The sequence below is a fragment of the Pan troglodytes genome, chromosome 1, assembly GCF_028858775.2.
Source record: "Pan troglodytes isolate AG18354 chromosome 1, NHGRI_mPanTro3-v2.0_pri, whole genome shotgun sequence".
In the NCBI taxonomy this organism is placed as follows: domain Eukaryota; kingdom Metazoa; phylum Chordata; class Mammalia; order Primates; family Hominidae; genus Pan; species Pan troglodytes.
In genome coordinates, this window is record NC_072398.2 from 218,951,927 (window position 1) to 218,963,793 (window position 11,867).

At 46.7% G+C, this 11,867-nt stretch overlaps 1 protein-coding gene across 1 annotated transcript; it reads left to right on the forward strand.

Moving 5' to 3' along the window:
- Positions 1-1,740: 1,740 nt before the first annotated feature.
- LOC746501 (PRAME family member 15) lies at positions 1,741-11,021 on the forward strand. Its single transcript, XM_054678002.2, has 4 exons — positions 1,741-1,902; positions 6,821-7,129; positions 7,796-8,377; positions 10,126-11,021. The coding sequence occupies exons 2-4, from the start codon at positions 6,837-6,839 to the stop codon at positions 10,685-10,687; spliced, it is 1,437 nt and encodes a 478-aa protein (XP_054533977.1). The 5' UTR covers positions 1,741-1,902; positions 6,821-6,836; the 3' UTR covers positions 10,688-11,021.
- The last annotated feature ends 846 nt before the right edge of the window (positions 11,022-11,867 follow it).

Here is an 11,867-nt window from a genome sequence, read left to right on the forward strand (position 1 = left end):
AAAAAAAAATGTTTATTATGAAGTAAGCAAAGAAATGGGAATAGATGTGAGATTATTTGGGGAGATAAAGGAAGTTGAAGGTTTTGAAAGGAAAAATAAGGAGGATTATACAAATTGTTTTGAAAGACTCATACTTGGTCATAAGGATTAAAACCAAAAGGGCATCAGTGCAATGTTAGATAGATTCCTCTTACACCCACTCAATAACCCCCAACATGTTCAGCAAGTCTTGGTTCACTCCCAGGTTCCCATTAAAAACCCAGCTCAACCCTGACCAGCTCCACCCTCACTTCCCATTTGTAATTTTCACATGACTTTATTACAGGACCATCAGGTTCCTATGCCTGCTGCACAGTAGCTTAGCAATATTCTGAGACAGCAGGGTTTGCAGCAGAGCGTTTAATGATCACAAGGTGGCTGAATGAGAAGCTAGGAGGAGATCCTCAAATTCATCTCCCCAAGGAGTACTGAGGGTTTCCAGTGGATGCTGGATAGCAAGGGGCTGGAAAGTTGGGGTAGCAGTAAGAGGGAAGAAGTCAACAGGATGTAGAAACTGCATTCTTTGGTGAGTTGGTGCATTGCAGGGCCCTTCAGATCAGCTGGCATCAGTAGTTTCACTGACATGCAGAACCTGAAAGAATATCTCAGATGAAAAAGTTAATGTTTTACAATGCGTAAATCGTTGTCTGCAGGGAAGTTAAGGGGAACTGTAATCTAAGGTCTATATGATTTTGGAACAGTAGGCTGCCAGCAACCATGAGGAACCAGGTCAGAGAGCAAGAAGACCTCCTGATGAATGCTGAATGTGTTGCAAGCTTGGTTTATTTTTGTTTCTCTCCCTCCCTTCTTCACTGATTAAATTTATAAAGTTTAGGGAAGTGGTTTCAATTTCTTCCAAAGAAGCCTTAACCTAAGCCCTGAGACCACTCACGCCCTCAGTGGCACCTCTCCTCCACCAGAACGAGCATGTAATCTGCTACCTTAGGTTATACAAAATCCCAAAAACCATTCAATACCTTGAGATTTTTATTCTGATTTCATAGGGATGACTCCTCTGTTTTTATAAAGCTTTTTAAAGTATAAAGCATTTTTATATTTTGATGTGGCCAAGGATCTCCTAACAACACTACTTTCAGATTTTATTTTTCTGTCTAATGTCGTAAACAGATCAAATCCTTCCCTGCCTCACACTCAAGACTATGAAGTTCACATATTAGTAAAATACAATCAGTGTTTGTGGAGTTCATGAATGAATGATTTTTTTATTTTTTGACAGAATGTCCCTCTGTCACCCAGACTGGAGTGCAGTGGCACAATTCTGGCTCACTGCAACCATCGCCTCCTGGGTTCAAGCAATTCTCCTGCCTCAGCCTCCCAAGTAGCTGGGTTTCAGGCGCCTGCCATCATGCCCAGCTAATTTTTGTATTTTTGTAGAGACGGGGTTTCACCTTTTTGACCTGGCTGGTCTTGAACCCCTGACATCAGGTGATCTACTCACCTTGTCCTTCCAAAGTGCTGGAATTACAGGTATGAGCCACCTCGCCCACCCTTGAATGAATGTATGCTGGACTTCTACCCTATCCCTAACACTGTCAATTGTTTGCTTCACGAACTGAATATAGATATGTGATATGAATGGATATCTGACTCAATCCATTAATCTGGGGAGAGCCAAAAACCCAATCAGGATTACCTGGGTGGAGCTTCAGAAATGCAATCAGATATTGCTTTTTGATTGGAAGCTAGCAGTGCATACGTGGAAGGGCGTGGGTGGGAGTTGTGATTAGAAAGGTCAATAAAAGCTTCTGAAGACCCACAGGAGAGACCCAAAGTCTTCAAGCCTGGAGTTCCTGCTTGGTTCTTCCTGAGGTCTGAGCACCTTCTAGACTACATCCAGATCTGGTAAGTCACTCATTTCTGTAAGGACACTTCCATCTGACCTACAATCAGTCGGTCTGGGATGGTGACAGTGCAGCCTACGATGGCACAGCGCTATATCCTGTCCTTTTTTTTTTCATATGAACAATTTGAAGCTTTGAATTTTTTCCTCTAAATGCAGTTCTGTCTTTATTTCAAAAAAGTTGATTGTGCTTTGGTTTAGGTCATTTCAAAATTCTTGAAGGGAGCAGTGACTCATGCCTTTAACCCCAACACTTTGGGAGGCCAAAGTGGGAGGATCATTTCAGCCCGTGGGTTTGAGACCAACCTGGACAACACCACAGAAATCCTCCTCTACACAACGTTTTTTTTGGGGGTGGGGTTGGAGTCTCACTGTGTTGCCCAGACTGGAGTGCAGTGGCACGATCTCAACTCACTGCAACCTTTACCTCCCGGGTTCAAGCAATTCTCATGCCTCAGTCTCCATCCTCAGAAGCTGGTGTCACAGACATCTGAAACCATGCCTGGCTAAGTTTTGTATTTTTAGTAGAGGTGGGGTTTCACCCTGCTGGCCAGGTTGGTCTCGAACACCTGACCTCAAGTGATCCACCTGCCTTGGCCTCCCAAAGTGCTGGGATTACAGCTGTGAGTCACTGGTGCTTGGCCTCTACTTTTTTTTTTTTTTAATTAGCCGAGCATGGTGGCATGCATCTGTAGTCCCAGCTATTTGGGTGGCTGGTGTGGGAGAATCACTTGAGCCCAGAAGATTGAGGCTGCAGTGAGCCATGCTCACACCACTGCTGTACTCCAGCCTGGGCAAAAGAGAGAGACCCTGTCCAAAAAATAAAAACAATATCTTAACCAAAAAGGGTCTATGACCTTAATTTTAAACCAATCACGTCCTCACTGTAATTCTTCCACCGGAATGGAGACATGGGTGTGGGGGTGCATGCCTGTAATCCCAGCTACGTGGAAGGCTGAAGCATGAGAATTGCTTGAATCTCAGAGGTGGAGGTTACAGGGAGCTGAGATGGCGCCCCTGCACTCCAGCCTGGGCGACAAAGTGAGACTCAGCTTCACACACACCAAAAAAAATTAGATTATACCACCCAGGTGATCATTGGATACATGAAGATTTCTATTGTGTTTTCTTGGGGACTGTCAACTCTGTCTTTGAAAACTGTTTTAACTCTGAAATATTTTGAGAAATTTGATGTAGCCAAGGATCCCTCAACAAAGACACTTTCAAGTCTTTTCTTTCTGTCTAATATCAGGAAGAGATTCAACCTTTCCCTATCTCACACTCAGGACTGTGAAGGACACATATTAGTAAAACTCCATTTTTGTGAAGGGAATCAGTGGATGAGTCCTGGACTTCCACCCTATCCCTAAATCTTTCACTTTGATGGATGAATATCTACTTCCATCAGTAAATCTGGAAGAAAGCCAAAAGTCCAATCAGGATTAACTGGGTAGAATTCGAATCAAATGTCGTTCTGTCTCTCTCTTTTTTCTTTTTCTTTCTTTTTTTTTTTTGAATCTAGCCTATTTCCCAGGCTGGAGTTCAGTGGTGTATTGTCAGCTCACTGCAACCTCTGCCTCCTGGGTTCAAGCGATCCTCCTGTCTCAGCCTCCCTAGTAGCCTGGACTATAGGCGCAGACCACCGCAACTGGCTAATTTTTTAATTTTAGTAGAGGTAGGGTTTTACCATGTTGGCCAGGCTTGTCTCAAACTCCTGACCTCAGATAATCCACCTGCCTCTGCCTCCCAGAGTGCTGGGATTACAGGTGTGAGCCACTTCGTCTGGCCTTGAATGAATGTATTCTTGACTTCAACCCTATCCCTAACACTGTCAATTTCTTGCTTCATGAAGTGAATATGGATATGTGATATGAATGGATATCTGATTCAATCCATTAATCTGGGGAGAGCCAAAAACCCAATCAGGATTACCTGGGTGGAGCTTCACAAATGCAATCAGATATCATTTTCTGATTGGAAGCTAGCAGCGGATACGTGGAGGGGCGTGGGTGGGAGTTGTGATTAGAAAGGTCAATAAAAGCTTCTAAAGACCCACAGGAGAGACCCAAAGTCTTCAAGCCTGGAGTTCCTGCCTGGTTCTTCCTGAGGTCTGAGCACCTTCTAGACTACATCCAGATCTGGTAAGTCACTAATTTCTGTAAGGACACTTCCATCTGACCTACAGTCAGCCGGTCTGGGATGGTGACAGTGCAGCCTACGATGGCACAGAGCTATATCCTGTCCTTTTTATATATATATATGAACAATTTGAAGCTTTGAATGTTTTCCTCTAAATGCAGTTCTGTCTTTATTTCAAAAAAGTTGATTGTGCTTTAGCTGATGCCTTTTTAAAATTCTTGAAGGGAGCAGTGACTCATGCCTTTAACCCCAACACTTTGGGAGGCCAAAGTGGGAGGATCATTTCAGCCCGTGGGTTTGAGACCAACCTGGACAACACCACAAAAACCCTACTCTACACAACGTTTTTTTGGGGGGTGGGGATGGAGTCTCACTGTGTTGCCCAGACTGGAGTGCAGTGGCACAATCTCAACTCACTGCAACCTTTACCTCCCGGGTTCCAGCAATTCTCATGCCTCAGTCTCCATCCTCAGAAGCTGGTGTCACAGACATCTGAAATCATGCCTGGCTAATTTTTGTATTTTTAGTAGATGTGGGGTTTCACCACGCTGGCCAGGTTGGTCTCGAACACCTGACCTCAAGTGATCCACCTGCCTTGGCCTCCCAAAGTGCTGGGATTACAGCTGTGAGTCACTGGTGCTTGGCCTCTACTTTTTTTTTATTTTAATTAGCCGAGCATGGCGGCATGCATCTGTAGTCCCAGCTATTTGGGTGGCTGGTGTGGGAGAATCACTTGAGCCCAGAAGATTGAGGCTGCAGTGAGCCATGCTCACACCACTGCTGTACTCCAGCCTGGGCAAAAGAGAGAGACCCTGTCCAAAAAACAAAAACAATATCTTAACCAAAAAGGATCTATGACCTTAATTTTAAACCAATCACATCCTCTTCCACCCAAATGGAGACATGGCTGTGGGGGGTGCATGCCTGTAGTCCCAGCTACGTGGAAGGCTGAAGCATGAGAATTGCTTGAATCTTGGAGGCCGAGGTGACAGTGAGCCAAGATGGTGCCACTGCACTCCAGCCTGGGCAACGAAGTGAGACTCAGCTCCCTCAACACCAAAAAAAATTATATGACCCAGGTGATCATCGGATACATGAAGATTTCTATTGTGTTTTCTTAGGGACTGTCATCTCTGTCTTTGAAAACTGTTTTAACTCTGAAATATTTTGATAAATTTGATGTAGCCAAGGATCCCTCAACAAAGATACTTTCAAGTTTTCTTTCTTTCTGTCTAATATCAGGAAGAGATTCAACCCTTCCCTGTCTCACACTCAGGACTTTGAAGGACACATATTAGTAAAACTCCATGTTTGTGAAGGGAATCAGTGAATGAGTCCTGGACTTTCACCCTATCCCTAAATCTTTCATTTTGATGGATCAATATCTAAATCGATCAGTTAATCATTAAGAAAGACAAAAATCCAATCAGGATTAACTGGGTAGAGATTAAGAAGTCTAGTCAAATGTAGCTCTCTCGGTCTCTCTGTTCAATCTAGCCTATTTCCCAGGCTGGAGTGGAGTGGTATAATGTCAGCTCACTGCAACTTCTGCCTCCTGGGTTCAAGCGATCCTCCTCCCTCAGCCTCCCTAGTAGCTTGGACTACAGGCGCAGACCACTGCACCTGGCTAATTTTTGCTGTCTTAGTAGAGGCAGGGTTTTACCATGTTGGCCAGGCTCGTCTTGAACTCCTGATCTCAGATGATCCACCTGCCTCGGCCTCACAAAATGCTCAGATTGCAGGTGTGAGTCACTGCATCCAGCCAAAGTGGTTCAGTTTGAATATGTGTAAGAGGTGTGCATTGGAAACATCTATCTTGCAAATGATGCATAACAGTGTCACATAGCATTCAAAGCTTCTCACTGAAATTTTCAATAATGTGGCTGGGGCAGAGGCTCACACCTATAATCCCAGTATGTTGGGAGGCCAAGAGGGGTAGATTGCTTGAGTCTAGGAGTTCAAGACCAGCTTGGACAACATAGCGAAATCCACTGTCTTTACAAAAAGTCAAAAAATAAAAGATGAGCTGGGTGTGGTGATGCATAACTGTGGTCCCAGCTACTTGGGAGGCTGAGGAGGAAGAATCCTTTGAGCTGGGAGGTCAAGGCTGCACTGAGCTGAGATCCCACCACTACACTCCAGGCTGGGTGACAGAGCAAGACCCTGTCAGAAAGAGAGTGAGAGAGGGAGAGAGAGAAAGAGAGAGAGAATGAGAGAAGGGATATAGGGAAAGAAGACAAAGAAAGAAGGGAGAGGGGGAAAGAAAGAAAGAAGGGAGGGAGAGAGGGAAAGAAGGAAAGAAGAAAGAGAGAGAAAGAGAAAGCAAGCTTAAATAATGAAAAGAAAACAAATAGAACCTGTTCTAGGGATGCCCCATGAATGTTCCCAACAAGCTTATTTGTAGGAACTGAAAATGTGGGCATGTAGGCTTGTGACACTCCCATTCCCATTGTTTTAGAACCTTGAGTAATTAGTAATTTCCCCCAATGGTAGGAGGCGTTCGCTTTCAGGTTCCTCCACACTCACTAGTCACTGGATGGAGCACTGGATAGAAAGGAAGGGCTAGTTGTGGCCCTGCTTCCTCACTGCTTCGGAGACGCTCATGCTGATGCAGCAGAGGCAGAATGCTGGCTTAATGGCCACTGAGTACAGAGTAGAATTCGAGTAAACTGAGGGCTCTTTCACCATTGCCAGAGCAGTGACTTTTGCCATAGGAGAAGATGAGATTGCATGGGCTTGGCCTGAGAGTGATGCCTTTTCTCTGGGTTTGTCCTCTGGAAGTTTTCCCTGCAGATTCATGAAGATGAGCATCCGGACTCCACCCAGACTCCTGGAGCTTGCGGGGCGGAGCCTGCTGAGGGACCAAGCCTTAGCCATGTCCACCCTGGAGGAGCTGCCCACGGAACTTTTCCCCCCACTGTTCATGGAGGCCTTCAGCAGGAGACGCTGTGAGGCCCTGAAGCTGATGGTGCAGGCCTGGCCCTTCCGCCGCCTCCCTCTGAGGCCTCTGATAAAGATGCCTTGTCTGGAGGCCTTCCAAGCTGTGCTCGATGGGCTTGATGCACTGCTTACCCAAGGGGTTCGTCCCAGGTGAGGTGGGCCAGGTGGGCTGGTGGGGTGGGCCCAGGTGTCCAACAGAAGGAACAGCTGGGTCATGAGAAGTGAGGAGGCCCAAGGGGGCATGGTGGTGGTGAGGAAGCTGAGAGGACTTGGCCATTCACCAGCTCCTCAGGGAAAGCACTGCTCACCACACAAGGTCCATGGAGGTACCAGGAACCTCTCCTCTAATGGCACTGAAAGGCACCATGAAAAGTGAGAACTGGGCCAGGCACGGTGGCTCACAATGTAATCCCAGCACATTGGGAGGCTGAGGCCAAGAGTTGGAGGCCAGCCTGTCCAACATGGCAAACCCCAACTCTACTAAAAATACTAAAATTAGCTGGGCATGGTGGGGGTTCCTGTAATCCCAGCTACTTGTGAGGTTGAGGCAGGAGAATCATTTGAACCCGGGAAGCAGAGGTTGCAGTGAGGTGACATCACACCACTGCACTCCAGCCTAGGCGACAGAGGGAGACTTGGTCTCAAAAAAAAAACAAAAAAATGTGGAAGTGGGCAGGATCCAAGGGGAAAACAGGGTGAAGAAAAGTCAGAGAGAGGGACAACAAGCAGGGAGGGGAGGAGCTGCTATCCAGGATGTGGAGTTTAAGTTCAGAAATGAGTTCTGAAGTTCTCAGTCTCACCTCTATTTTCCCACAGGAGGTGTAAACTTCAAGTGCTGGATTTACAGGATGTCTGTGAGAACTTCTGGATGGTTTGGTCTGAAGCTATGGCCCATGGGTGCTTCCTCAATGCCAAGAGGAACAAAAAACCAGTGCAGGACTGTCCAAGGATGAGAGGACAGCAACCCTTGACTGTGTTCGTAGAACTTTGGCTCAAGAACAGGACTCTGGATGAATACCTCACCTACCCCCTTCTATGGGTCAAGCAGAGGAGAGATTTACTACACCTGTGCTGTAAGAAGCTGAAAATTTTGGGAATGCCCTTCCGCAATATCAGAAGCATCCTGAAAATGGTGAACCTAGACTGTATCCAGGAGGTGGAAGTGAATTGCAGGTGGAAACTGCAATTCCTGACACAGTTTACCCCATACCTGGGCCACATGAGGAATCTTCAGAAGCTCGTTCTCTCCCACATGGATGTCTCTCGCTACGTTTCCCCAGAGCAGAAGAAGGAGATTGTTACCCAGTTCACCACTCAGTTCCTCAAGCTGCGCTGCCTCCAAAAGCTTTATATGAACTCTGTTCCTTTCCTCGAAGGCCACCTGGACCAGCTGCTCAGGTGAGGGAGGGTGGTGAGCTTTCTCTGCAGACCACAGCAGAGCCTGTTACAATAAACACTAGTGGGCATCTACTGTGAGCCAGCCTATGAGGATGTAACAGTGAAGGGGACACTAGAATGTCCATGCATTGTCCTGTTGGCGGCCCTGTCCTGAAATGTGTATCACGCAACCATCGCAATAGAGGCAGAGGGATCAGCTAGGGGAGATGCTATAGAGAGGTTGCCATAATAGGAAGCTAGCTACTGGGGGTTTCAGATCTAGTGAGGGTGCCTTTCTGAATTCTTCCTGAGGACGTGTGTCTAAGTTAAGATGATGAAAAATCGGCCAGGGGCGGTGGCTCATGCCTGTAATCCTAGCATTCTGGGAGTCTGAGGCAAGAGGATAGCTTGAGCCTAGGAGTTTAAGACCAGTCTGGGTAACATCCCAAGACCCCTGTCAGAAATGAATAAATAAAAGTAAAAACAAACAAGATTACTTTTTTTTTCTGAGATGGATTTTCACTTTGATGGTCCAGGCTAGAGTGCAGTTGTGACATCTCAGCTCGCAGCAACTTCTGCCTCACAGGTTCAAGCGATTCTCCTGCCTCAGCCTCCTGAGTGCCTGGGATTACAGGCGTGGGCCACCACACCTGGCTAATTTTTATATTTTAAGGAGAGACAGGGTTTCACCATGTTGGCCAGGCTATTCTCCAACTCCTGACTTCAGGTGATCCATCCACCGTGAACTCCCAAAGTGCTGGGATTATAGGCGAGAGCTACCACGCCCAGCCAACAAGATACTTTTTAAGAAGATGATGGGAAGTAGGGAAGTGAAGTGGGCACTGAAGAGGGGAATGCTCAGCAAACCTGCACATGTCAGAAAATCAGCTTTGTGCCCCACAGTTCGGTGAACATGAATGATCCCATCTCTAATTCCCTGTTGTAAAAGTTTCTTTTGAGCTCCAGGTAAATTAATTACCTAGGAAATGCATGATTCTGAAACAGAGGGTCAGGGAGCAGGCACAAAGAATGGTGAAAGTGATAGATGGTTTGCTGATGATACAGGCGTGTCAGGGACGCCTGCAGCCCGCCCACCCCAGCTGATGTTGCAGGATCCTGTCTGGGTTTGTCCTTTATGCCTGCATCTCCACTGGGCTCCTGTGGCCCAGGGATGTGGTTTTCTGCCTGACAGATGAGGAAAGGGAGCTTGAGGGATTCTGTGAACTTGATCCATTCCTATAAATGATGGTGAAATGAGTCAGCCTCAAATGGAATTATTTTTTCTCCTTTTTTTTTTTTAATACAGAGTCTCGCTCTGTCACCCAGGCTGGAGTGTAGTGGCATGATCTCTGCTCACTGCAACCTACACCTCCTGGGTTCAAGTGGTTCTTCTGCCTCAGCTTCCCAAGTAGCTGGAATTGCAGGCTCCCGCCAGCACACCTGGCTAATTTTTGGATTTTTAGTAGAGAGGAGGTTTTGCCATGTTCACCAGGCTGGTCTCAAACTCCTGATCTCAAGGAATCCACCAGTCTCAGCCTCCCAAAGTTCTGGGATTACAGGTGTGAGTTACTGGGCTGGGCCTAAAGTGGAATTGACCTCGGTGGCAAAGCTCTTCATCACGCATCATCCTAAGTGTTGACCATCAGGCCATCAGAATGACCCTGGACTTGGGCAAAAAGGTCTCCATCCATTACCTTGAAGCCATTCCCCACTACCCTCCACTCACCCCTATGATTCCCCAGAATTAACTTCTTGCTCTCTCTCCCCAGCTGTCTGAAGACCTCGTTAAAGGTCCTCACAATAACTAACTGTGTGCTTTTGGAATCAGACTTGAAGCATCTATCCCAGTACCCGAGTATCAGTCAACTAAAGACCCTGGACCTGAGTGGCATCAGACTGACCAATTTCAGTCTTGTGCCTCTCCAAATTCTCCTAGAAAAAGTTGCAGCCACCCTTGAGTACCTGGATTTAGATGACTGTGGCATCATGGACTCCCAAGTCAATGCCATCCTGCCTGCCCTGAGCCGCTGCTTTGAGCTCAACACCTTCAGCTTCTGTGGAAATCCCATCTCCATGGCCACCCTGGAGAACCTGCTGAGCCACACAATCATACTCAAAAACTTATGCGTGGGGGTGTATCCTGCCCCGCGGGAGAGTTATGGTGCTGATGGTACTCTCTGCTGGAGCAGATTTGCTCAAATTAGGGCTGAGCTGATGAACAGAGTGAGGGACTTAAGGCACCCCGAGAGGATCTTTTTCTGTACTGACAACTGCCCTGACTGTGGCAACAGGTCATTTTATGACCTGGAGGCAGATCAATACTGCTGTTGAATGCCTGCCTATTTGGATGGGTATGTCAAACGCTTTCTTCTGGACACTTGGAAACTAAAACCTAGGTCTTAGGTACATCCTAAAGGGATCACAGAACCCATCCTTTCACACATAGGCTCTGAAAGTGGGAAAGGAAAGCTGATCAAGCAGGGGCTGGACTTGGGGGAAATGTTGCCATGGATTCGATGGGACTTTGGGGACCTGTGTCCTGTAGAGTCGAAAATGGGAATCTGAATGTCTAGAGTGGAATTCAGGCTTGAGAATACATGAGGGAGTTACTCTTGCATGGATGGTTGTAAAGAAACAATCAGAAATAAAGGAAAACTGAGCAGAATCTGTCTGGTGCCCTCTATTATTAAGTAACCTGTTTTCCAGTTTAAGCCTCAGGAATCTTCAGTTATTGATGGAAAAAACAAAAGGAACTGACTGAGTTGTCCAATCAATAAGATGCAGCCCAAGAAAATCAAGGCATTTAAATGAAATTTGGTTATTGTAATCAGTTTCCTCCCATTCTTTTATTTGAGACAGAGTTTCACTCTTGTTGCCCAGGCTGGAGTTTAGAGTGCAATGGTGCCATCTCAGCTGACTGCAACCTCCACCTGGGGTTTAAATGATTCTCCTGCCTCAGCCTCCCAAGTAGCTGGGATTACAAGCATGCACCACCATGCCCAGCTAATTTGTGTATGTTTAGTAGACACAGGGTTTCCTCACTATGTTGGTCAGGCTGGTCTCAAACTCCTGACTTTGGGTGATTCACGCAAGTAGGCCTACCAAAGTGCTGGGATTACAGGTGTGAGCCACTGTGTCAGGCTTTTTTTTTGTTTTTGTTTTTTAGAGGTCTCCTGTCACTCAGGCTACAGTGCAGTGGCACAATCATACCTCACTGCAACCTCAATTTCCTGGGTTCAAGCGATCCTCCCACCTCAGCCTCCTGAGTAGCTAGGACTACAGCTGTGTGAGCCACCACACCTGGATACTTCTTTTTAGTAGAGACAAGGCCTCGCTGTCTTCCCCAGGCTGATCTGGAACTCCTGAGCTTGTGATTCTCCTGCCTTGGCCTCCCAAAATGCAGGGAGTATAGGCGTGGACCACCACGCTTGGCTTGGCCTCCTCCAATTCTTCACTTCTTTAGATGTCTGTTAACTCCTTGTTAGTTGCTGTGGCTGTTCAGTGGGTTAAT